The sequence below is a fragment of the Sus scrofa genome, chromosome 3, assembly GCF_054392235.1.
Source record: "Sus scrofa isolate SSC_HxYL_T2T_F1_AM1 chromosome 3, Sscrofa_HxYL_maternal_Yorkshire_Landrace_v2.0, whole genome shotgun sequence".
NCBI classification, from domain to species: domain Eukaryota; kingdom Metazoa; phylum Chordata; class Mammalia; order Artiodactyla; family Suidae; genus Sus; species Sus scrofa.
The window spans coordinates 41,363,561-41,390,673 of record NC_139385.1 but is presented as its reverse complement, the minus strand read 5'-3'; the positions used below and the strand labels follow the sequence as shown (position 1 = coordinate 41,390,673).

Genomic DNA, 27,113 nt, shown 5'->3' with positions numbered 1-27,113 from the left:
GAAGTGGGGAGTATGGGGAAAGAGAGAGGCGTGAAGTCCACAGAGATTAGACCCCAAGGCTGAGCGTACAAACTCTCTCTTCCTGCCTTGTTCCTTCATTCTTGAAAGGTCAAGACTCAGAAGCTCTTTCTTGATAATCCACATGTGTGCCCCGTATGTGGCTGGTACACACGTTCCCCCAGCCGTGAATGTTGGTTGCGAATGGCAAAGAGCTGTCACTTTCTTCAGAGATTTGCCCTCTGCCAATAAGTTACTCTGATGAGTAACTACATTCGACTATATTCTCTGCCCCTCATGGAAGCCCCCAGAGAATGCTTAACTCACGTGAACATGAAAAAAAAAAACAACCCACTTACCTGAGGGTGGGATCAACTCTGGGGTCAACACCCAGGATCAGGTAGGAGCTCATCTCCTGCTCGGACCACATACATCCTATTTCCCCTTTCTCCAGCCTGCTTGCCCCTCTCTCCTCTAGAAAGAACCCTGCCACACATCAGGTGCGTGCTCTGCATCCAGGGACCCTCGCCTAACATTGAGCACTGCTGATACAGCAAGGTTCAAACTATATCCAAGAGGATATCTGGCAGGTCATTCAAAGAAGGGAACCTGGAGCCCTGGAAAGGGCATGAGAGCAGCCCATGAGAACAGCCCTGAGAGATTCATGGATCAGCTTTGACTCTGGCTAGCTCTGTGACCTTGAGCAAGTGACTCAACCTCTCTGAACCTTCATTTCTGATTGGTTGCATTGTTCGGTTCCAGACACTTGAAGGGCATCCAGAGTCTTAGGCTTCCACCCCGTCTGTGTTTTTATTCCAAAGCCTGTGTTGGGAGTTGTCGCAGTAGAGAAAGGAGGCTGGTAGAGGAAGCGAGAAAAAAAATAAAACTCAGATGAGGAAATGTTATCAAGATAAGTTGTTTAAAACCTGTCCCTTTCCAGAACCTGGCCTTAGATGATGAGATGGAAGTTCTGAACTAATAGGATCAAAGCAAACCAGATTCTAATTCTTGAAAAGGGAGGAGGTCCCTTAAGCCTCCAAGGATGCTTCTCTTTGAATATGTTTGTTCTTTCCCACCCTGAGATTCTGGACCCTAACTACAGACTGGGTCGCTTCACGCTTTGATTCATCATCTCGCTTGGTTGGTGACAGCTTCATTAGGAAAAGAGAACAGACTCTCTTGATTAGAGCATGTCCTTTATGGGTGCTAGGTTTCTTTGTAAAAAAAATCAATGAATTTTATTATATTTATAGTTGTACAACCATCATCACAACCCATTTTTTTTAGCATTTCTATCCCAAACCCCCAGCCCATCCCCCCAGCCCCCAACCAGCCTCATTTGGAAACCATAAGTTTTTCAAAGTCTGTGAGTCAGTATCTATTCTGCAAAATAGTTCACATCCTTTAGATTCCACATGTAAGTGACAGCATATGACATTTGGGTCTCACTGTCAGACTAGCTTCACTTAGCATAATTTCTATGTCCATCCATGTTGCTGTAAATGCCATTACTTCATTCCTTTTTATGGCTGAGTAATTATATGTACCACATGGTCTTTATCCACTCCTCTGTCGATGGCTATTTGGGTTGTTTCCATGTCTTGGCTATTGTGTAGGGTGCTGCAATAAACACTGGGGTACATGTATCTTTTCCAGTCATGGTTTTCTCTGGATAGATGCCCAGGAGTGGGATGGCTGGATCAAAAGGTAATTCTATTTTTAGTTTTTTGAGGAATCGCCATACTGTTTTCCATAGTGATCCCATCAATTTCCATTCCCACCAACAGTGTAAGAGGGTTCCCCTTTCTCCACACCCTCTCCAGCATTTATTATTTGTAGAGTTTTGGATGATGGCCATTCTGGCTGGTGTAAGGTGGTACCTCATAGTGATTTTAATTTGCCTTTCTCTAATGATGAGTGATGTTGGATTAACGATGTTGATTAGTGATATTCATCTGTTTTTTGGCCATCGGTATGTCTTCTTTGGAGAACTGTTGAGATCTTCTGCACATTTTTTTGATGGGTTGGTTGGTTTGGATTTTTTTTTTTTTTTTTTTTTTTTTTTGCTATTGAGCTGCAGGAGGTGTTTATATATTTTAGAAATTAATCCCTTGTCAGTCTCTTCATATGCAGATATTTTCTCCCATTCTTGGGCTGTCTTCCTTTTGTTTAGGGTCTCCTTTGCTATGCAAAAAAACTGTCAAGTTTAATTAGGTTCCATTTTTTTGTTTTTATTGTCATTACACTAGGAAGTGGATCTGAGAAGATATTGCTATGGTTTGTGGCAGAGAGTGTTCAGCCTATGTTTTCCTCCAAGAGTTTTACCACATCTTAAATTTAGTTCTTATATTTAGTTCTTTAAGGCATTTTGAGTTTATTTTTGTCTATGGTATTAGGGAGTGTTCTAATTTCATTCTCTTTTTTTTGCTTTTTAGGGCCACACTTACAGCATACGGAGGTTCCCAGGCTGGGGGTCAAATCAGAGCTACAGCTGCTGGCCTACGCCACAGCAAAGCAGGATCTGAGCAGCATCTGTGACTGACACCACAGCTCATGACGCCAGATCCTTAACCCACTGAACGAGTCCAGGGATCGAACCCACAACTTCACGGTTCCTAGTCAGATTTGTTTCCGCTGTGCTGCAATGGAAACTCCCCCTAACTGCATTCTTTTACATGCTGTCCAGTTTTCCCAGAACCACTTATTAAAGGGACTGTCTTTACTCCAGTGTATATTGTTGCCACCTTTCTCATAGATTAGTTAACTGTAGGTGCATAGGTTTAATTCTGGGCTTTCTATCCTGTTCCACTGACCTGTATTTGTTTTTGTGTCAATACCGTACTATTTTGATGACTGTAGCTTTGTAGTATAGTCTGAAGTCAGGGATCCTGATACCTCCAGCTCCATTTTTCTTTATCAGAATGGCTCTGGCTATTCTGGGTCTTTCGTGCTTCCAAACAAACCTTAAAATATTTTTTTCTAGTTCTGTGAAAAATGCCATTGGTAATTTGAGAGGGATTGCACTGATTCTGTAGATTGACTTGGGTAGTATAGTCATTTTGACAATATTGACTCTTCTAATCCAAGAGCATGGTGTATCTTTCCATCTGTTTGTGTCACCTTTGATTTCTTTCATCAGCATCTTATGGTTTTCAGAGTGCAGGTCTTTTGTCTCTTGAGGTAGATTTTTTTCCTAGGTATTTTATTCTTTTTGATGTGATTTAAAAAATGGGGTGGTTTCCCTAATTTCTCTTTCTGATCTTTCATTGTTGTATATAGAAATGCAGTCAATTTCTGTGTATTAATTTTGTATCCTGCAACTTTAACAAATTCATTGATAAGCTGTTTTATGGTAGCATCTTTAGACTTTCTTAGGTATAGTATCATGTCCTTTGCAAACATTGATAGTTTTACTTCCTCTTTTCCAATTTGGATGCCTTTTATTTCTTTCTCCTGATTGCTGTGGCTAGCACTTCCAAAACTATGTTGAACAGCAGTGTGAGAGCCGACATCCCTGTCTTGTTTCTGATCTTAGGAGGAATTCTTTCAGCTTTTGACCAGTGATAATGAAGTTTGCTGTGGGTTTGTCATATATGGCCTTTATTATGTTGAGGTAGGTTCCCTCTATGCCCACTTTCTAGAGGGTTTTTATCAGAAATGGTGTTAGATTTTGTCAAATGCTTTTTCTGGGAGTTTCTGTTGTAGCTCAGTGGGTTATGAACCTGACTAGTATACATGACGATGCTGGTTTGATTCCTGGCTCAGTGGGTTAAGGTTCCAGTGTTGCCATAGCTGTGGTGTAGGTCACAGACATAGCTCAGATCCCACATTGCTGTGGCTGTGGCATGGGCCAGCAGCTAAAACTCCAATTAGAACCCTAGACTAGAAATCTCCATATGCTGCACAATCAGCCCTAAGAAACGAAAGGAAGGAAGGAAGGGAAAAGAAGGCTTTTTCTGCATCTATTGAGAGGATCATATAGTTTTTATTCTTTAGTTTGTTCATGTAGTATATCACACTGATTTTTGGATATTGAAAAATCCTTACATCCCTGGGACAAATCCCACTTGGATCATGGTGTACAATCCTTTTAATGTACTGCTGGATTCAGTTTGCTAGTATTTTGTCAAGGATTTTCGCATCTATGTTCACCAGTGATATTAGCCTGTAATTTTCCATTTTGTGGCATCATTGTCTAGTTTTGGTATCAGGATGATGGTGGCCTCCTAGAATGAGTTTGGGAATGTTCCTTCCTCTGCAAATTTTTTTTTTAATTACTTCAGAAGGAGAGATGTCAGCTCTTCTCTAAATTTTTGATAGAATTCACCTGTGAAGCCATCTGGTCCTGAACTTTCATTTGTTGGAAGTTTTGAAATCACAGTTTCAATTTCAGTATTTGTTATTGGTCCATTCATTTTGTCTATTTCATCTTGGTTTAGTTTTGGAAGACTACTTTTCTGAGAATTTTTCTATTTCTAATAGGTTTTCCATTTTAATGGCATATAGTTGCGTGTAATCTTTCACAGCCCTTTGTATTTCTGTGATGTCCATTGTACTTATCCTTTTTTCATTTCTAATTTTACGGTTTTGCATACTTTTTTACCTGACGAGTATGGCTAAGTATGTTGATCTTCTTAAAGAACCAGCTTTTAGTATCATCCATCTTTTCTATGGTTTTCTTCATTTCTATTTCATTTATTTCTGGTCTGATCTTTATGACTTTTCTTTTGTTGCTTTAGTTGCTTTAGGTGTAAAGTTAAGTTGTTTATTTATGCTTTTTCTTGTTTTCTGAGGTAGACTTGTATTGCTGTAAACGTCCCTCTTAGATACGCTTTTGCTACATTTCATAGGTTTTGGATTGTTTTATCTTTGTTATCATTTGCTTCTGGGTATCTTTTAATTTTCTCTTTGATTTCCTCATTGATGCATTGCTTGTTTAGTAGCATATTGCTTAGTCTCATGTTTGTGATTTTTTTGCAGGGTTTTTTTTTTGTTACTGATTTCCAGTTGTATCATGTTGTGGTCAGAAAAGATACTTGATATGATTTCAATTTTCTTAAAGTCACCAAGGCTTGATTTGTGGCTAGAATGTGATCCTAGAGAATGTTCCATGTGTACTTGAGAAGACTGTGTATTCAGCTGTGTTTAGATGGAGGGTTCTATAAATATCTATAAAGTCCATCTGGTCTAATACATCGTTTAGGGCCTGTTTCCTTATTGATACTCTGTCTGTATGATCTGTTCATTGCTGTAAGAATGGTGTTAAAGTCCCCTGCTATTAGTGTGTTAGTGTCCATTTCTCCTTTTAAGGTTATTAGCGGTTACCTTATATATTGAGGTGATCCTACGTTGGGCGCATATATATTTACAGTTGTTAGATCTTCTCGGATTGATCCTTTGATTGTTATGTATGGTCATTCTTTGTCTCTTATAATATTCTTTAAGGTCTATTTTGCTGAAAAGAGCATTGCTATTTCAGCTGTCTTCTGATTCCCATTTGCATGGAATATTTTCTTCCATCCTCTCACTTTCAGTGTGTATGTGTCCCTGGAACTGAAGTGGGTCTCTTGAAGAGAACATATGTATGAGTCTTGTTTTTGGATCTATTCAGCCAGACCATGTCTTTTGGTTGGGGCATTTAGTCCATTTACACTTAAGATAACTATTGATATGTATGTTCTTATTGCAATTTTAATAATTGGTTTGGATTTTTAGTAATTTGGTTTTGTTGGTTTTTATTCTTGTTCTCTTGTGGTTTGATGACTATCTTTAGTGTTGTATCTGGATTGCTTTTTCTTGTTTGTGTGTGTATCTATTGTATATTTTTGGTTTGTTTTTGACATAGGAGTCTATATAGATAAAAGATTGTTTTAAGTTGTAATTAAGAGACCAACAGGTGCCTCTCCAGTGTCCTGCATTTGTACCCTCCTCAAGATTTTGGTTTTGGTGGAACATTTGCATGTGGATGATTTCCTACCTTTACTATATGTGTGCCTTTCCCTGTGAGGATTGTCATTTGTAATATTTTTGTTTCTGGTTGTGGCCTTTTCTTTTCCACCTAGAGAAGTTCCTTTAGTATCTGTTGTAAAGCTGGCTTAGTGGGGCTGAATTCTCTTAGTTTTTGCTTGTGTGTAAAGCTTTTTGAGTTCTCCTTCAAATCTGAATGAGAGCCTTGCTGGGTAAAGTAATCTTGGTTGGAAGTGTTTTCCTTTCATCACTTTATGTATATCATACAAATCCCTTCCAGCCTGCAGTTTCTGCTGAAAAATCTGCTGACACCCTTATTAGGGTTCCCTTATATGTTTATTTTCCCTTTGTCTTTAATTTTGGTCAGTCTGATTAATATGTCTCGGTGTATTCCTCCTTGGGTTTATTTTATATGGTACTCATTGTGCTTCCTGGGAAGTTTTCCACTATTCTCTCTTCAAATATTTTCTCTGGCCCTTTCTTCTCCTTCTGGCCCCCCCATAATTATGGCTGTTAGTGCATTTAACGTCCCAGAGTTCTCTTAGACTGTCTTCATTTCTTTTCAATCTTTTCCCTCTTTTCTGTTCCACATCAGTGATTTCCACTAGTCTAGCAGCTTGCTTTATGTGTTCTTCTGCCTCCTGTATTGTGCTGTTGGTTGCTTCTAGTGCATTTTTAAATTTCGGTTACTGTATTTTGCATCTCTGCTTGCTTGATCCTTCTATCTTCTCTTTCTTTGCCCAGTATTTCTTGTAATTTATCAATCTTTGCCTCCAGTTTAGTCCCAAGTCCTTGAATCATCTTTACTATCATTAGTCTAAAGTCTTTTTCATGGCAGTTGATAATCTTCAGGTCACTTAGCTCTTTTTCTGGGATTTTTTCCTTTATCTGAATCATAATTCTCTGTCCTTTCATTTTGTATAGATTTTTGGTGGGGTCTCCTTTTTGCAGACAATAGGGTTGTTTCTGATACATGTCCCCCTTGTGGCTGAAGTTGGTATGGGGGCTTTCTGCAGGCTTCCTGATAGGACGGACTGGTGCCTGCCCACTGGTAGGTGGAGGTGATTTTTATCCCTTTGGTGGGAGGTGCCTTGTCTCTGGGTGTGTGCAGAGGTGGCCGTGCCTTGGGGGATCTTTAGGCAGCCTGTTTGCTGATTGGTGGGGCTGTGTTCCCACCTGGTTTGTTTTTGTCCTGGGGCTTCTCAGCCATGATGGGTGGGGCCAGATTTTTCCAAGATCGCCAGTTCTAGAGGAGTTCACACTGATTTTTCCTGAGACTTTGCCTCCAATGTCCTTTCCCCACAACAAGCCACATTCACCCCATTTTCCCAGGAGAGCCTCCAAGAACTGCCAGCAGGTCTGACCCAGATTCCTATGAAGTCTGCTTGGCCCTGGGACTGAGTGCACATGAAAGCCTGTGTGCGCCTTTTAAGAGCGGCATCTCCAAGAGTTCCCATCGTGGCTCAGTGGAAATAACTTGGACTAGTATCCATGAGGATATGGGTTTGATCTCTGGCCTTGCTTAGTGAGTCAAGGGATCCAGTGTTGCCATGAGCTGTGGTGTACGTCACAGATGTGGCTCAGATCCTGTATTGCTGTGGCTGTGGTGTAGGCCAGCATTTGGACCCCTAGCCTGAGAACTTCCATGTGCCGTGGGTGTGGCTCCTAAAAGCAAAAAAAAAAAAAAAAGGTGCAGTTCATTCCTCCAGTCCTGTGGAGCTTTTGTGCACAAGCCAGCAGCTATAGCTCCATTTGGACCCCTAGCCTGGGAACTTCCATATGCTGTGGGTGCAACTCTAAAAAGCAAAAAAAAAAAAAAGAAAGAAAAGAAAAGGTGGAATATGTTTCCCCTAGTCCTGTGGAGCTCCTGTGCACAAGCCCCACTGGCCCACACCACCAAATGCTTCAAGGGCTCCTCCTCCTAGTGCAGATCCCTAGTCATGGGAACCTGACATGGGGCTCAAAACTCTGACTCCCATGGGTGAGCCTCTGAGATAGTTACTTCCCGATCTGTGGGCTGCCCACCTGGTGGGTATGGGGTTGCTTATCTCATGTAATTGCTCCTCCTACCATCTTGATGTGGCCTCCTCTGTGTCTTCTGGAGGAGGATATCTTTTGTCAATAGTTTGCAGTTTATTTCGTTGAAGGTTGTTCGGCAATTGGTTGGTATTTTGTTGCTTTTATGAGGAAAGGTGAGCTCCAGTCCTTCTCTGCCGTCTTAATCCCATCTCTGCTGGGCTTCTGAAAACCACTCAGGTTGTTTCGTCGGCCTCCCTTCATCCTCAAGGGCGCTACAGGAACAGTATAGAAAGGGATGCATAAGAGAGAGGAGACACACACACAGGCACACCACATACCTTTGTTCAGTGGCCAAGGAACACGTTGTGTACACATGGACTGCTGTCATGTTACATGGCAGACATGGATAGGTTTATTTCCGAAGATGAACAGGGCCCCTGCACACCGTCTTGCTATTTTCTGCTTTACGGTTGTTATTATTACTTTGTAATTGCATATTACGGATTCATCTTCACCTGTGTTTTCCTTTCAGTTACGGACGAGTTTATGCTACCGACCCCTACCACCACACACTTGCTCCAGCCCCCACCTACGGCGTTGGTGCCATGGTAAGTACCAATTCCTCCTCTTCCTCACTTCTTTCCACTGCCCGTCCCTTCCCCCAGCTGGGACCTTAGTATGGGTTGACGGTTGATGTCTTCTCACTTGCCCTTAATTGAATTTGTCTCTTGTGCTAACAGCAGCTAAAATGGCACATTAATCCTCCCAGTAAACTTGATAAATGTCTTAATTTCTTGGCAATGTAGTGCATGTAAGTTATTATATTTCTAATTTTGCAAGTCTCACCTAGCCGAGCACTTACCTTAATGGAATAATTAGTCATTTTGATAATTAAATCCATCACTAACAGAATGCAGTGTCAATGCAGAACTTTTTTTTTTCTTTTTTTTTTCCCTCCCTTGCCGCTCATTCACATAGCCCCAAGGTTCCAGCCCCAGCACAGACTTCAGAGGAGCTAAGCTGCACACTTCCAGGCCTCTGCTGTCAGGCAGCTGAGAATCTGACTGCCTCTCCTCCCCTATTACAATTCATGTTTAAAGTCATAGTCGCCCAGGAAAGAAAATAGAGAGGGGGGCACACTTTGTGTGTGTGCCTAGTACATAAGGGATTAGAAGGAATCAGTTTGGGGGTTGTCTTTTTTTTGGGGAGCGGGGGCTCTGGGTTTTTGTTTGGGGAGGGGTGGGGGGGGAGGGCAACCACGGGAGGTGAGGGTGGGATGAATTTGCCTGTACTTGTTCAAACTTCTATGCACTAAAACTCTTGAGTACAGTAAGACGTGCCCATCATGTGACAGCGTATGCAATCATTACAAAGCTTTTGGCATGCAGTTTTCTGCTTGGGATCAAGAATATCAGTCCTTATCCTAAAAATAAACCCCCATAGGCATTCATTTGAATCGCCAAAAACTTCTAGCGAAAGGAACTAGGCAAGTGCCACCTCCGAGCCATTTAAAGCCATGGCCAGACCATTCCCTGGAGTTTGGTCATAGAAATCCCACCATCATTTGGAAACCTATGATTTTGCACAAGCTCAATGCCATTAAGTAGTTCACCTGCACCACCGCCCCACCCCCCCCCACCCCCCCCAGAGCAAGACTTCCACACAGAGCGCTGAGCCAGCAAGAAGATGATTTACACTTTCATCCTGATGTTGCATTCAGCAACTCTGCTTCAACACCCAGTCCACTTGAGGAAGGTGTTAGAAAGGAGAGCTGGATGACTACATTCAATAAATCATCTGCATTCAACTTCTTGAGTGTAGATTGAGCCTTTTCCTGACGGAATATCGTTGCATTAATGAATCAAACAAGCAAACAAAAGGAGACCGTGCCAATCCTTCAGTGGTCCAGTTTGCATCAGAGTCCTTTTGGTTCACAGGCCTGGCAGACAGGATTTGGTTCTACAGGGATTTTTCTTTATGAGGAACCATTTGGGGTGGTCAGGATTGGCCTTACCTTCAGTTCTCCAAGAGTGACCTGGGATGGGTAGGGGGTGCCTCCGTTTTGGTTGTTTCTGAGTGTCTATTTTTCACATTAGTCTTTTTTTGATGATCCACCTGTTGCAAAAGGAAAATGTAAAAAACACACCCCTTAAATTGCTTTGTTTCAGAATGCTTTTGCACCCTTGACTGATGCCAAGACTAGGAGCCATGCTGATGATGTGGGTCTCGTTCTTTCTTCATTGCAGGCTAGTATATACCGAGGGGGATACAACCGTTTTGCTCCATACTAAATGACAAAACCATAAAAACCTTCCAATGTGGGGAGAAAGGAAGCTTTCCGAGGCCTGGGTATTGCAATACATGCAGTCGTGCATCATTTTAGCATCTAAAAAAAATAAAAAATAAAAAGAGGAAAAAAATTACATTTTTTATCTTATACCTCAGATATTTTGTTCTGTGTATTTTAATATTGTGGGTCTTTCATTTCCGAAGGTTCCGTAGTTTGGTTGCTGGCTGTAGGAGTTTTTGTGGTTGATCTAGAGAGATGCTAGCTATGAATAAAAACTGGTGTAGGGCCATATTCAGAGTGCTATATCCTGTAAATGAATTCTACATGCTGAAGATGAAGCTACTGGGGTGATCAGCTGTTTGGGAAGAGTGTAAGTGACTACAGGGGTCGTGTTTTTTCCTGCATCTGCATTATTTTATTTTGTGAAGGGGGACGGGTGGGAGGGACCTAGGGGATTGGGACTGGGGTTTGGCTGAAAGAAAAACAAAAGTAACTGATGCGTCTAAACGACCCACTGCACCCAGACCATGTATTCACGGTTCTAAGTTGCTCATTGTCAGTTCAAGCCAAAGGTTACATTGTTAAGGGGATGCTTCCAATAGCATTTGTCCATCTGAGCTGAACGAAGCTGGGCAAACGGCACCCTTTAAACCATTCCACCTGGCAGTATTCAGCTTCTCAACCAGCCGCTAGTGATGTAGGCAAAAACAAAAAAAGAAAAAAGCAAAAAAAAACCCTGCTAGTTAGGTCATCAACAAGCATTCTTTTTATATTTCTTCCAGTATAATAAATTATTGGTATCATTGCTGACTTTTATATTATGGGAGGGAAAAAATAACATTAATAAAAAGGTGATAAAAAGCACTGTTTCTATTTTTTTCTTTTTTTCCAAAAAAAAGAAAGTAATAAAAACTTAAATTCTTTGTACCAGTTAAAAAAAATGTATAAAATTTACATCTGTGCAGTGGAGTTGTTAAGTTCTAGAAACAGTCTTATGAAGCTTTAGTTTTAGCCTCGTAGAACAACTGTTAACAGACAGACGTAGAATTTTTATGGAATTACATGATAATCATATTCGGATTTATAGAAGCATTTTACAAGTATTGCAGTCATTGGGTATAGAGATAACCATGGTATTTTCATCAGCTTGGTACTTTTTGAAACCTGACTGTGTCGTGTAAACAACCTGCAATTTTTCAGTCCGTGAGAGCCCACCCGCCCATTTTTCCCCGGCTCCCGAGAAGTCTCTCGAATAAGTATTTTTAGTTTCTTCTTTTTTTTTTTCTTTTCTTTTTTTTGTCTCCAAGGCCCAGGACATTTGTCAGAAGGAAGCAAAAAAGTAGGTCCACCCTCGTCATCCCCCCAAGAACAAAGTCCCCCCACCTCTGAAGCAGGGCCAGAATGACACAGCCGAAAAATTGCAGTTTGTCTACACTTCTTCCGTTTGAAGTCTTTCCATGTTGTCCTGTTTACAAAGTTAATCTAAGTTGGGGTATCTGTCACGGATCTTCCTGTTTTTTGTATTGAAATTAAAAACAAAAAATCCCTGCAGCAAGCTGACCCCAGTAGTTTTGCTGCCGTAGTTGAAAATTTCCGTGTGTCCAGTGCAGACCGCAGGGTGTGCACTTTAGTAAGCTATTGACTCACCGCTGTGAACCTGCCAATCCGCTGTAACAACTCTGCTTTAAGACAAAAAAAAAAAAAAAAAAAAAAAGAACAAAATGTTAAAAAAAAAAAAAAAAAGGTGTTTGTGACCCAGCTTTTCTCTTGTCATCCTATGTGCATGCAGTAAGATCGGTTGGATATTAAACCATCAATAAAGTTTCGCAAGATTTGAAAACCAAGTTTCTGTAGCTTCGCTATCTAAGACAGACCACCGTGATCTTGCAACAGAGAGAAACGGGGGAAAACTGCTTAGCAGCCAAAAGCAGAGGGGGGAAAAAAAATGCTCTTTTCAGCAGACGTCTTCAGGTGGGGGAGGGAGGGGCCAGGGGATGTTTCCTGGCATCATTGACATGTCCTCAGCCCCTTACCTAGAAGACCGTGTTGTGACAACGGGTGCCTGGTTGATGTTTTTTTGTTTGTTTTTTAAGGGAAACCATGTATGAAACTGTTACCACATCCTACCCCGAAGGGGAAGCGAGGTAAAAGGAACAGAGGGCTCGGGAGAAAAAAAGCCATGTCTCCCATTTGCCTCAGATTGCAAAATCCAGACTGGGCATTGTATTTGGAATCACAAACATAGACTTCTTACTGTGTTGGGTCAAGTAAAATTAATTTGCAGTTTTGATTTTCATCGATGAGCTGTACTTTCCCCCATGATTGTATGTAGTTTTAATAAAATCATTTAGAGCAAGTGGGTACCAACTGATGTTGCAGAATCTTTTGTCAGGCACTCTCCTCCAAGAGGCCAATAAGTCATTTTAAAATGTATGTCAGAGATGTAAACAAACATTTTGGATTTTTTTAAACGGTATTTATTTGGAATGTTTTCATTTATCTAAATAACTATTGCTATTATGAATTATGGAAACAAAGATTACTATCATGTGTGGCATATAGTGACTTAACACACACATCACGCAATCTGCAAACCCAGAAAATGTGTATATCTGTCTTTAGAAATTAGTGTTTATATCACTTACAGTGGTTTGTGAATAAAGAAAACTGGTTTGTAATATCAAAAAATAAAAGCTTAGTCTGAAAAGGTCCACGTGAGTCCATGTTCTGAGTCCTTTCGCTTCTGTGTGTTTCTTGGGAAAGAACTCAACCCCACACAGGACTGCCTTGTGCCTGCCCTTGTGCCTGAGTGAGGGGTGAGGCTGCCCAGGTGGGCAGCGGGCTGTCCTGGTCACCACAGGTAGACCCAGGTGCCTCCTGCAGGTGCCCTGGCATATCTTTCCAAAGAGGTCAGTGGAACCAACCACAGCTGTTTAAGAAATACAACTAAGCTTAGCTATTCCCCAGCATGGAAACATCAGTCCTTGGTTTGAAACAGAACCACCACAGAGTGGGATGGACGAGACGTTGGGGGTTGGTCGCTGCAAACTCTTACATTTAGAATGGAGCAGCAGGGAGGTCCTACCACACAGCACAGGGAACTATATCCATTCTCTTGGGATAGAATGCAATGGAAGATATATGAGAAAAAATAAACCATGCAGATACATATATGACTGGGTAACTATGCTATATAGCAGAACCTGGCACAGCACTGTAAACCAGCTAAAATAAACAGGTTATTTAATAACCGATGTTAGATAAATAAATGTTTAAAACAAAACAAAAAGCAACTGTGCATTTCAAATGAAACATCTACTCAAGTTACAGGTACAACTTTTAAGGGGGGGGAACCTTGCATGAAGATGATAAATAATCGTAGCAAGTACTAGAATTCACAGAGTGCTTACGAAGAGCCAAGACTCTTGCATTCCTTATTTCATGTAATTATGTAATGCTTCCACCAGGGTTAGATGGTTGACAACCATTTAGTTATCTTAACATTATCATACTCCTATTTCATTTTGTTATCTTAATACTACTGTCAAGTGGGGAACACATGGAAAGATTTTTAAAATGTGGGGGGAACAGAGGTTCCGAGTTTGAATCCTGACTCAGTCCCTGGCTAGCTGCAGTCCAGGGCAAGTTAAGCCAGAGATCGGGGCCTCAGGCTCCTCCGTCCTCATGCAGGACGAGAAGGCCACCGATCCTTTTAGATGGTATGTGGAAGTCAATAAAACGACCTATGGGACGGGCTTGGCTGAACTTCATCAACAGTGAGCTCCTAAGTGACAGGTAAGGACACTAAGACCAAAAGAGGTTACTTTATCGAAGACCACACACCAAGCAGGTGGCACAGGCAACATTCCAGAAGGGGCACTCCTGCTCTCCTGCCCCAGCTCAGCATTCAACTTCAGAAGGCCGCCTTCGTATAGTGTTAGCGCTACCAGTTCAAGTATATTCCAGGGGGTGTCCTCTGTGAATCCTTTATATGTGGGACTGTGCCAGTGCCAGTCAACTTCCACTGTTCTTTGTCTGATGATGCTTGAGGACACGGTTACCCTGATTTGATAAATGAAGACAGCTTTGAGACATAACATGATTTGCCTTAGGTCATGTCAAGTGACAGCCAGCCTGGAGGTTTGCATCTTCTTCCAAAAATTCCCTTTCACAGTTGATGAAGCCAGTGGTGAGCTAGGGCTTCTCGTATGCTCTTTACAAAACAGGGGAGGCTCTAGTACTTCCCCCTGAGAAGAATATCCTGGCACACAGCGAGGAGGGTGATACCCGTCTCCTGAAACGCCCACGTGGGGCTGTGTCCCTGCCCTGCCCTGCACAGACAGGAAGATGGATACACGTAGAGCTAACAAAAGCCGTCACTTACATTCGCATCTCCAAAATCAGCCTCTTCTCCAAAGTGGAGAGAAGCACATACATTCCACGTGATGTGTAATGAACACACAAATGAATGGCAGGAGTCAAAGGGTTTCTTGGGGGCAGGATCAAGACAGCAGAGGAGGAAGACGTGGTGTCACCTTCTCCCACAAACACAATCACCAACAACAAAGCTACATGTATAGCAATTTACACACAACATCCACTGAACGCTGGCAAAAGACCATAACCTTCCAAAAAGGGCAGGAAACCCTCCACGCAACTGAGTAGAATAAAAGAGGAAAAAAAAAAAAAAAAAAAAGCAGAATCAGGACTGGCCCAGCACTGCTGAGAGGGAGCAGTGAAAGAGGAAAGGAACCCATTCCCTGGGAAGCCTCCTAAATGACAAGGAGATCCGCCAAGAAGGAGGGACCTCAATGCCTCAGAGAAAAGCACAGCAGCTGGCCTGGGGAGGGCAAAGATGAGGGCGAGCCACACTGGCCATCGGTACCACCACAGCCTGAGACACTCGGGCGGGGGCTAGGCACTGACACTCAGGCTCCGGAGGTCAGTTTTGGGAAGAGGACAATGGCTGGCTGCATGGCAACAGCCTGAGGGGCTAGGAAACAGTGTGGAAGGGCTGGGGAACACAGCCAAGGGAACCCGGGGGGAGGGAGGGCCCACAGGAGTGTGGTGTAAGGTGTGGACTCGGCAGGGATCTGGTGTGGCTGTGGCTGTGGTGCAGGCTGGCAGCTGTAGCTCCGATTCGACCCCTAGCCTGGGAACCTCCATATGCTGGAGGTGCAGCCCTGAAAAGGAAAAAAAATAAAAAAACCCCGAACAAAAATAGACTCAACCAACAGATGCCAATGCCTGACATCACCCCCCACCCGGAGCTTGGGCGGAGGTGAGTCAAGTGGCCCCAGGGAGGATGATGGGGTGATGCACGTCAGGAGTGAGGCACAGGTTCTGTGCATAAACAGAGGCTGGTATTCATATCTTTGTGGATAATGCCTGAGAGGTGGCCAGAGCCTCTGTACTTTTTTCAACAGTATTTTAATTACACAGTAAAACCTTCTCCATGTTAAAACAAATAGCAAGAATACCTTACAAACCCAACTCCATGAGCTGAGCCCACTCTCTCCACTCAACACGCTAATGACCTTGACCATGGGGCTGGTACCCAAAGGCTGTTGCCGCTTCCTGGGATGTGGCCACGTTAACACCAGGGAGCCCGCTGCTCTCCCTGCACGCGTTGCGTGGGCTCCTGCACTCATGCACACGTGAGCCGAAGCCCTTTCCTGCTGTGACTGTGTCCTTTGATGCACAATCCAGAGTCCTTGCTCAGAAACACCTGATGCGCTCGTGGCAAAAGCAGAGTCCCAGGCCCCACCCACCTCCAGGACTCCTGAGGTTGAGCACCATTGCCTACTATCCAGGAGGGACCATCCATCAGGGAGCTTCCTCAAGGCACTCATGGCTGGCTCCCCCTGCAGGTCTGACCCTTATCATGCAGGCAGAGCCAATCCCGTGTGTGCACGTGTGCACAGAGCCACAAGCACGGAGCCACTTGTGCATCTACCCAAGCATGTTCTCATCCTTTCTCATGACAACCTGAGATTAGTTTTACACCGCTAAAGTCAAGAATTAGGGCTGAAAAAACCATCTCTCAAGAGAGAAAACAGTCGTTTTTGTTGGAAAATGAAAAAAGGCTTTTTTGGTTGTTTTTTATTAACTGCTGGATAATACATGTGTGTGCACATATACATGTTATATACTGTATATTACATATATCACTGTAATATATGTATATCATTGCATATATATATAGACACTATGTTATACATAATGTTTTATATACTATGTATTATATATACAGTATATTATGTATATCATGTATTTGGAAGACGTGTATGTAAATTCACAAGGCACAATCTTTCTGAAGGATGTGAAATTCACATCATACAGCTGCTCACCATTCAACATGAGGCTGATACTGGACCAAAGGGCCGGGTTCCTCATTGCTTTTTTGTGGTCCTAAGGGATAGAGATTTGGGGTTGACGGAGAGCAGCTGGTCCCTGGGCACTTTTGAAGGGTATCCCAGGGCAGTGCCATCTTAACCTTGCATGCTGTGTTCTACTCGCCTTCCTGGAAAGCTGGGGTGGGGAAACCAGAGGTGTCTCTGGCTCTGGGTCTCAAATCCAGGCTGCTGTGGCCACAGGCATCTGGCCTGGAGAAGGGGGTTTACCAACACCCTCAAAAGGGAAAACATCTTCTGAACAGCAAGGTGGTCGTGTGATGATAACACCCCGGGTTCTCTTCAAACCAACTGTGTCATTTCCTAAAAGGAACAAATGTAGCTTGTACTGAGAATACAACAAATAATAAGACAGGCTAACCCCATCTGAATTCCATCTCAGCCATTCTACAGAACACACTCATTTAGCCTAAATACTATAAACTGTCTCGGTACGGACACATAGACAAGAGGCATTCGGAAAGTCTCTTAGCCTTGTGCTTCAGTTACCTGCCCTGTAACATGCAGATAATAAGTAATACCTGCCTCATAGGGGCTTGTGGCAAGGAGATCTCTCCAAATGTATAAAGCATTTAGCCTGGCCTAGAGCAGGCTTTTCCTTTTTACTAATAAGCCACTTCTATTTCTACCTGTGTAGTTTATTTGTGTCTCTATATACTTCATAGAGTCAAATAATATATGTTCCTTGTCTATATGCTATAGATAATGTGACATGATACATACAGATCTATGCAGTGGTATATACAGATCTAAGATACATCTCTTGGTACATACATCTGGATACTGAAAGCTTTTTAATATATAATACGTTTATTCTCGTGCCTTAGCGTGACTACAGTATATCCATTAGTGGACCATAAATATACCTGCTGGTTCTTGTAAAGCACGAACAGAGGGAGGAAGCAATCAGCAAATGGAACTTATTACTAGTAGGAGTAGTAGTAGCATTTGTATTAGTATTATTATCTCATTTAACCCTCACAAACTGGCAAGATGGGTATGGTCATTTCCCATATACCAGGGAGCAGAAGCTTAGGCAAGCCTGGTTGGTGAGCCCAAGGTACACGGCTCTACCTGGGGGAGCTGAACCATGGGCATCACCTGTATGGCTCCAAAGTTCCTGCTGCTCCATGCTAAATAATACTTCACCTACACTAGACACCCAATACTCACACCAGCCCAGGTGAGTAGGGGCCCTGACTTCCTCCACCGCCTAGAGAACACTCATTCAGAAGGGAGAAGTCAGGAGAGTCCCACTGTGACTCGGCAGTAACAAAACTGACCAGTATCCATGAGGACACAGGTTTGATCCCTAGCTTTGCTCAATGGGTTAAAGATCCAGCGTTGCCATGAGCTATGGTGTAGGTCGCAGATGTGGCTCAGATCCAGAATTGCTGTGGCTGTGCTATAGGCTGGCAGCTCCGATTCAACCCCCAGCCTGGGAACGTTCATAGACTGCAGGTGCGGCCCTAAAAAGACAGGGGGAAAAAAAAGTAATGACATGATAGCTGAATGTTAACACGGGTGAGGTTTTCTGGGGATATCAAAGAAGGAAACAAGGAAAATACAACAAACAGGGGGAAAAGTAGAAAAGAAAAGACACCATAGGGATTCCAATTTTTGTTCCTGTCTTTCTTCTTTTGGCCGAAATTACTAAATCGAGACCCATCTAAATACACTTGCCATGAATGGAAGGAAGTAATGACGACAAAGATAACGAACATTTACTAAGCATTTTTCAATTGCCAGGCATCCAGCTAAATACGCTTCTGAAAAAGTGTTTTCTCCTGTAATACTGACACATCTCTATCATCTATCTCCCCATTTGAAGGATGAGAAAAGGATCTCCACCGATTTAAAACATGTTTTCCCAAGATCACACAGCTTGTAGCATCCCAGCGAACGTTCACTGAGCCTCTAGCCTGCACCAGTCCTTCTGCATGCAGAAGCTCATCTGCTTTGCACAACGACAGGGACATGCTCACTGAGGTTAAGCTGCGTACCCAGGATCACGCAGCCAGTCTGGAGGCGGCTGAATTCCCAAGTGTCTTTCCACCGCTACAAAGACTAATACCACCTAGGAGCCCGGTGAACATTCGGGTTGAAGGAAGAGTCTACAAGGACTCCAGCCTCCTCAAAATTCTGTGCTAGATGTTGGATTGCTCCATCGTGACACTCAAATCTGACACTCAAATCCTTCGGGAGAGACCAAAAAAAGGATATTCCTGCTTCTTTAGACCAATGCTAAGACAGATACATGGAGTCACCGATGAATAGCTTTCTTTTTCAGAATCAGCTCAGTTCTCACCCTCAGGCAGAGTGCTGTATGAGACAGACCACATCCCCAGTCAAAATGCATGAGGAAGCCACCTGCCCTTATGTGCAGGCTTCTCAAATTTGGTTGGTTGGTTATTTATTTATTTATTGACTTTTTAGGACTGAATCTGTGGCACATGGAAGGTCCCAGGCTAGGGGTCAAATGTGACCTGTACCCAGGGGCCTACACCACAGCCACAGCAACATGGGATCCAAGACACATCTGTGACCTACACCACAGCTCATGTCAATGCTAGATCCGTAACCCATTGAGCGAGGCCAGGGGTCAAACCCGCATCCCCATGGATACTAGTCAGGTTCATTATCACTGAGCCATGACGGGGATTCCTCAAATTTGAATGCACACACAGACAAAGTGGGTACCTTGCTGCCTGGAAGATCCTGATGAAGACGACTCAGGGGAACCTGGAATTCTGAATTACTTTTTTAAACTTCATTTATTTATTTATTTATTTATTTATTTATTGGCCATACCTGTGGAATGTGTGTGGCTACAAATGGACCAAACCACAGTGGTGACAAGGCCAGATCCTCAACCAGCCAGGCCACCAGAAAACTCCATGGGATTCTGAATTCTGAATTTTGTCTTTTTTTTTTTTTTTTTTTTTTTGTTGTTGTTGTTGTTGCTATTTCTTGGGCTGCTCCTGCGGCATATGGAGGTTCCCAGGCCAGGGGTTGAATCGGAGCTGTAGCCGCCGGCCTACGCCAGAGCCACAGCAACGCAGGATCCGAGCCGCGTCTGCAACCTACACCACAGCTCACGGCAACGCCGGATCGTTAACCCACTGAGCAAGGGCAGGGACTGAACCCGCAACCTCATGGTTCCTAGTTGGATTCGTTAACTACTGCGCCATGACGGGAACTCCTGAATTCTGAATTTTGAACGAGATCCTGGGTAATATCACTGCTGTCAAAGCAGTGGTTCTCAAACCAGGAAGCACCCTAGAGTCACCTGGAGTATGTGTGTTTCTAAACACCAGTCTCTAGGCACCATCTGAGCATCTCCATTGGGATGGTGGGGATTAGGATTCAGTATACATTTTCAAAGCATCCCAAGGGATTCTAACACACGCTCAGAACCACTGGCTTGAAAAAACTCTCAGCAGGACAAATCGACTGAGTGTTGTATGATTGACAAGAACCAAGAGAGCAGAAGGAGGCAGACAAAAGATATTCCAGCCCAGAGATCAAGACGGCAGAGGAGTAAAACATGGCACTCACCTTCTCCCACAAACACATCAAAAAAAAAAAAAAAAAGTCTACATGTAGAACAATTAGCACACAACATCTACTGAACACTGGCACAAGTCCTTAAGCCTCCAAAAACAGCAAGAAACCCTCCACATAACTGGATAGAACAAAAGGGGAAAAAAACAGAGTGAGAGAAAGAAATCGGGATGGGACTAGCACTCCTGAGAGGGAGCTGTGAAAGAGCAAAGGAACCCACACCCTGGGAAGCCACCTGACAGGGAGATCAGCCGAGAAGGGACCTCAAAGCTTCAGAGAAAAGCACAGAAGCTGGACTGACGAGGGCAAAGCAGAAAGAGCCACCTAGACCATCCCGTACCACCTCCTGGGACACCACAGCCTGAGACACTTGGGCAGGGGCCGGGAGCTGAGACTCAGGCTCCAGAAGCGAGTTCCAGGGAGAGGACTAGGGTTGGCTTGTGGAGATATCCCAAGGGTATAGGGCTGGGGAGTGAGGCACCACACCCGAGGGAACACAGGAGGAGGTCCGGGTGCACAGGAGAAGCAATGCGCAATGGGAGGGCAGGAGGAGGAGGGGCAGACGCCACAGGAGTATCTTTCTCTGCACACTCGTGGACTCTCAGAGGGCAGGGCTGTGGGCAGCTAGGTGTCTGCGGCATAGGCTCCACGTGATGGGCTCCTCTTGCATGGTCTACAGGCCATGGGGGAAAACCAGCCAGAGATGGGTGTGGCCTGCCACCACATGTCCATGTCCATGAGCAGGCACCATTTGCAGCACCAGTCACCTCAGGGGTTGGCAGAGAGGAGGGCACTGCAACCGAACACCGCCTATTGTTCCTCTCATGCCCCTGGAAATGCACACACCCTGCTGCTGCCACTGCCAAGTGCCCTGGGCACCACCTACACCTGCCTGAGGGTCATGACCACTTCCCAAGGCCCTACAACTAGGAGTAGCCTGTGCCACCTTCCCACAGGTCCTTGCCACTGTCAAGGGGGCAGCAACCAGGCACTGGCTACTATCCCTGCCCACTGCCTCCATCTCCCCGGAAGCATGCTCAGCACCCTATCAAAGCAATGAAAGCCTGAACCCACTGAGGAAAGAGACAGCAAGGATTCAAACCAAAAGCAGTCCCCACACCAAAAATAAACAGTAAGCCCTCACAAAATACCCAGGGGCACTCACTTGCACATATAAAAAGCTGTTCAAGACTACAGTAGTTGTTTTCCCTAAACACACAGAATAAGAAAAATGTAAGCAAAATGATGAAGCTCAGGAACCACTTCCAGTTAAAACAACAGAAGAATTCCCCTGAAGGAGCAAAGAATGAACAGACACCAGATTCCAAAAGGAGAGTGAAAACGATGAAGGCATTAAGAGTGGATATGAACATGATGCAGATTACTTTAGAAAGGAACAAGAAAATATGAGAAGGAGCCAAGAAAAATCAACAAGTTCGTTTACAGAGACATAAGTTGAGTTTAAGGCACTGAAGAGCAGAATGAATAATGCAGAGGAACAATTTAGTGACTTGGAAGACAGAATAATGGAAATCACCCAATCAGTACAGCAGACAAAAAACAACAACAACAACAAAATGAAAGTAATATAAGAGATCTATAGAATAATATAAAGCAGGCCGATCTATGAATAATAGGGATTCCAGAATGAGAATAAAAAGAATAGGGGATTGAAAATATATTTGAAGAAATTATGGCTGAAGACTTCCGAAATCTAAAGGAAACAGGTATCAAGATACAAGAGTCACAAAGGAACCCAAACAAGTTGAACCCAAATGAGCCCATGACAAGACATATTATAACAAAAATGGCATAAGTTAAACAGAGGATTCTAAAGGCAGCAAGAAAAAAACAAAGAATTAATTATAAGAACACCTCCCCAAAGGCTATCAGCTGATTTCTCGACAAAAACACTTACAGTCCAGAAGAGAGTGGCAAGATATAGTCAAAGTTCTAAAAGGGAAAAAATGTGCAGCCTGGAATACTATACTACCAGAATATCATTTAAAATAGAAGGATAGCGAGTAGGGGGACACGCTCGCCCTCTCCCACAAACACACAAAAAAAACACATCTACAGGATAAATGACTCACACAGAACAGCAACCAATCGCTGGCAGAAGAACCTAAACTCCAATAATGGCAAGAAGTTCGTGACATTATTAGGTAAAACAAGAGAAAAGAGGAGAGTGAGAGAAGGTGAATCCGAGCTGGACGGGCTCTCCCGAAAGGGAACTGTGGAGGAGAAAGGGATCTTGCACCCTGGAAAGTCACCTACTCGGGGGAAAGATCAAACGAACCGGAGGCATCTCCAGATGCAGAGAAGAGTGTAGCAGTAATTTGGAGTTCTAAAAGCAGATCAAGAACCGAATGGACCATCTGAACTACGGGCACAGTCACCAAAAATTGAGACGCCTGGGTGGGGGCTGGGCACCGAGACCTAGGCTCCAGAGGTTAGTCCCCAGGAAAGGGCTGGGGGGGGCGGGGCAGAGCGGAGACTGCTTGAGAGATCCAGAAACCGGACTGTCAAGTTTGACGGGGCAGAGACTGCCTGGGAGACTAGAAAACAAAGCTGTCGCAGAGGAAGGGAGTGATACTCTAGGGGTGGGGAAGTGGAAAGCCGCATCAGAGGGAACCTGGGAGAAGAGCCTGGTCTGTGCCCGTGCTGGGGAGGGGAGAGAAGAAGGGGTGGGTCCCCATAGAATACTCCCCACGCCACAGCAAGCTTACTGGCCTGCTAGCTAGCAGAAAGCTATGCTTCCCAGTGCATCCCCTCCCCCCACCCCCACCACCCCCTACACTCTCGCCGGACCTGGGGCTGCCTGCCATCCTGCCATCCGGGAGGGCTGGCCTCAACAATTGCCTGAAGCCTACCACTGCAGGGGCTGTCCCTGCACAGGCCTGCTTGCCCTTTGGAGGGGCTACACTTCCGCAGAGCAGCACCAAACACCACCACCCCCAAGAAAAGGCCTGAAGCACAGAAAAGCTAGAACAAGCCTAGTCAGGCCGTGAAAAGATCTGCCTCATTCTCGGACAGTCTTTTCGAGTCGGCCTACCCTGGGGAAGAGCCTCTTGGATTGGCAGTGGCCCAGCTAGCCGCCCAAGCCCTCAGGGGGTTGCCGAGCTCTCACGGATCAGCTGCACAGGACTGCCAGCTCCAGGCAGGACCCCCTTCAGCCCAGAAAAGCTACAAGCCTGGGCAGGCCCTGAAAAGATATGCCTAATTCTCGGATGGTCTTTCTGAGTTGGGCTGCCCTGGGGAAGAGCCTCTTGGGTTTTCAGTAGCCCATCTAGCTTCTAAAGCCCTCAGGGGGAGCCACACTCTTGCAGAACAGCTGCCCAACACCGCCAACCCCCTGCAAGAACCCCACAGCCTAAAAACACAAGAGCAAGCTCTTCCTGACCAAGAGAAATCTGCTACCATCGTGGTGTGGACCTCCCAGTTCTGTCTGCCCTCAGGAAGTCCTCCTTTGCTTCAAAGACACACTGTTAGCCCCATTAACACTCCAGAAAAGCCACACTGCCTCAAAAAAGACTGACCAACAACGCCAGTCCTCAGGAAACATTCCATAGCAGTGACAAGGCAAACACTGCCCGGTCACGGAGAGTATAACTCCCTCAGGAAAAAGAAAACAACAAGCAAGACAAAGAAGCTGAGAAACCACCCCCAGTCAAACCAACAGGAGAACTCACCTAAACCAGTCAACAATGAAGCAGATCTCTGCAGTCAGACAGACCTGGAGTTCAAAAGTGAAATAGTGAAAATACTGAAGGAATTAAGAGAAGATATGAACAGTAATGCAGATACCCTCAGAAAGGAACTAGAAAATATAAGGAGGAGTCAAGAAAAACTAGAACATTCATTTGCAGAGATACAAACTGAACTAGGGGCAGTAAAAACCAGAATGAATAATGCAGAAGAACGAATCAGTGATATGGAAGATAGAATAATGGAAATCACTCAATCCGGTCAACAGACAGAAAACCGAATCAAAAAACTGGAAAGCAATATAAGAGACCTATGGGATAATATAAAGCAGGCCAATCTATGCATAATAGGAATTCCAGAAGGAGTAGAAAAAGATAAGGGAATGGAAAGTATATTTGAAGAAATTATCACTGGAAACTTCCCAAATCTAAAGGATACTGAGTTCAAGATACAGGAAGCACAGAGGGCCCCAAACAAATTGAACCCAAATAGACCCACACCAAGACACATCATAATAAAAATGGCAAAAGTTAGTGATAAAGAGAGGATCCTAAAGGCAGCAAGAGAAAAGCAGAATGTTACCTACAAGGGAACCCCCATAAGATTATCAGCTGATTTCTCTGCAGAAACACTCCAGGCCAGGAGGGAATGGCAAGAGATATTTAAAGTGCTAAAAGGAAAAAATATGCAGCCTAGAATACTCTATCCAGCAAGAATATCATTTAAAATAGAAGGGGAAATAAAATTTTTTTCCAACAAACAAAAACTAAAAGAATACAGCAACACAAAACCAAGGCTAAAAGAAATACTGAAAGGGCTTCTCTAAACCAAAAAGAAAGGAAGGAAAGGGAAGAAAAAAGAAAAGAAAAAAAAAAGAGGAAGAGGAAGAACTAGGACTGAGGAAACCACAATCAGAGAGCAGTCACTCAAATAAGTCAGCATACAGATTTAATCATGAACATGCTTCAAACAAAATAAAATTAAAAAGAAAAAAAAAGAGTCATCAAAATAATAAAATGTGGGCAAGGGATGTTAGGAAATAAATAACCCTTTTTGTTTGTTTGTATGTTTTTCTTCTTAATTTTAATATAGTAATGAAGTGTTTGAACCTACAGGACCATCAGGCTAAAACACACAATTATAGGAAGGGGTTAGCATACTTAAAAAACAGGGCAATCACAAGCCAAAACCAAATATTGCACTCGCAAAAAAATGAAAAAAAAAAAAAAAAGACACTCAAGCAGATAATAACAGGAGACCATCCAACCAAAAAAAAAAAAAAAAAAAAGAAAGGAAGAATGGAGAACCACAGAATCAACTGGAACACGAGGTTCAAAATGGCAATAAATAATCATCTATCAATCATCACCTTAAATGTCAATGGACTGAATGCCCCAATCAAAAGACACAGAGTGGCTGAGTGGATAAAAAGGCAAAAACCTTCAATATGCTGCCTACAAGAAACTCACCTTAGGACAAAAGATACATATAGATTGAAAGTGAAAGGATGGGGAAAAATATTTCACGCCAATAGACATGACAGAAAAGCAGGAGTTGCAACACTCATATCAGACAAAATAGACTTTAAAACAAAAGACATAAAGAAAGACAAAGAAGGACACTATAATGATTAAGGGATCCATCCAAGGAGAGGATGTTACTACCATCAACATATATGCCCCAAATATAGGAGCACCCAGATACATACAACAAATATTAACAGACATAAAGGGAGATATTGATGAGAATACAATCATAGTAGGAGACCTTAATACCCCCCTCACATCAATGGACAGATCCTCTAGACAGAAAACCAGTAAAGCAACAGTGACCCTAAACGAAACAATAGAAAAGTTAGACTTAATTGATATCTTCAGGACACTACATCCAAAAAAATCAGAATACACATTCTTCTCAAATGCTCATGGAACATTCTCAAGAATCGACCACATATTGGGACACAAAGCTAACCTCAATAAATTTAGGAGCATAGAAATTATCTCAAGTATCTTCTCTGACCACAATGCCATGAAATTAGAAATGAACCATGGGAAAAGGAAAGAGAAAAATCCTACTACATGGAGGCTAAACAACATGCTACTGAAAAACCAATGGGTCAATGAGGAAATCAAGCAGGAAATTAAAAACTACCTTGAAACAAATGATAATTAAGACACAACCTCTCAAAATCTATGGGATGCTGCAAAAGCAGTGCTCAGAGGGAAACTTATAGCAATACAGGCCTTTCTCCAAAAAAGAAGAAAGATCCCAAATTGACAACTTAACCCTCCACCTAAACCAACTAGAAAAAGAAGAACAAAAAAGACCTAAAGTCAGCAGAAGTAAGGAAATTATAAAGATTAAAGAAGTCAATAAAATAGAGATTCAAAAAACAATAGAGAAAATTAATACAACTAAGAGCTAGTTCTTTGAAAAGGTAAACAAAATTGACAAACCCCTGGCCAGACTCACTAAAAAGAGGAGAGAAAGAACCCAAATAAACAAAATTATAAATGAAAAAGGAGAAATCACAACGGATACTGCAGAAATACAAAAAAACCATAAGAGAATACTATGAAAAACTATACGGCAACAAGTTTGAAAATCTGGAAGAAATGGACAATTTTCTAGAATCTTACAGCCTGCCAAAACTGAAACAAGAAGAAACAGACCAACTGAACAGACCGATCACTAGAAACGAAATTGAAGATGTCATAAAAACACTCCCTACAAATAAAAGTCCAAGACCAGATGGCTTCACAGGAGAATTCTATCAAACATATAAAGAGGAACTGGTGCCCATCCTCCTTAAACTCTTTCAAAAGGTTGAAGAAGAAGGAATACTCCCAAAGACATTCTATGATGCCACCATCACCCTAATTCCAAAACCAGACAGAGATACCACCAAAAAAGAAAAACATCACCCAATATCACTGATGAATACTGATGCAAAAATTCTCAACAAAATCTTAGCCAACCGAATCCAACAACATACCAAAAAAAGTATACACCATGACCAGGTTGGGTTCATCCCAGGTTCACAAGGATGGTTCAACATACGCAAATCAATCAATGTCATACACCACATTAACAAAAGAAAAGTCAAAAATCATATGATCATCTCAATAGACGCAGAAAAAGCATTTGACAAAGTC

The 27,113-nt window shown here is 43.2% G+C and overlaps 1 protein-coding gene across 47 annotated transcripts in view; it reads left to right on the top strand.

Moving 5' to 3' along the window:
• The window catches only part of RBFOX1 (RNA binding fox-1 homolog 1), a 2,264,635-nt gene extending 2,251,651 nt beyond the window's left edge, over window positions 1-12,984 (top strand). For 31 of the 47 annotated variants that reach the window (XM_085017635.1, XM_085017636.1, XM_021088063.2 and 28 more), the window contains 2 exons: window positions 8,516-8,591; window positions 8,962-10,427. In XM_085017635.1, the coding sequence (XP_084873761.1) occupies window positions 8,516-8,591; window positions 8,962-9,109 (224 nt within the window). In that variant the 3' untranslated portion in view covers window positions 9,110-10,427. Of the gene's footprint in view, window positions 1-8,515; window positions 8,592-8,961 lie in introns of all 47 variants that reach the window. The other 16 variants (XR_014840853.1, XM_021088066.2, XM_085017666.1 and 13 more) reach the window with 5 other exon arrangements.
• The last annotated feature ends 14,129 nt before the right edge of the window (window positions 12,985-27,113 follow it).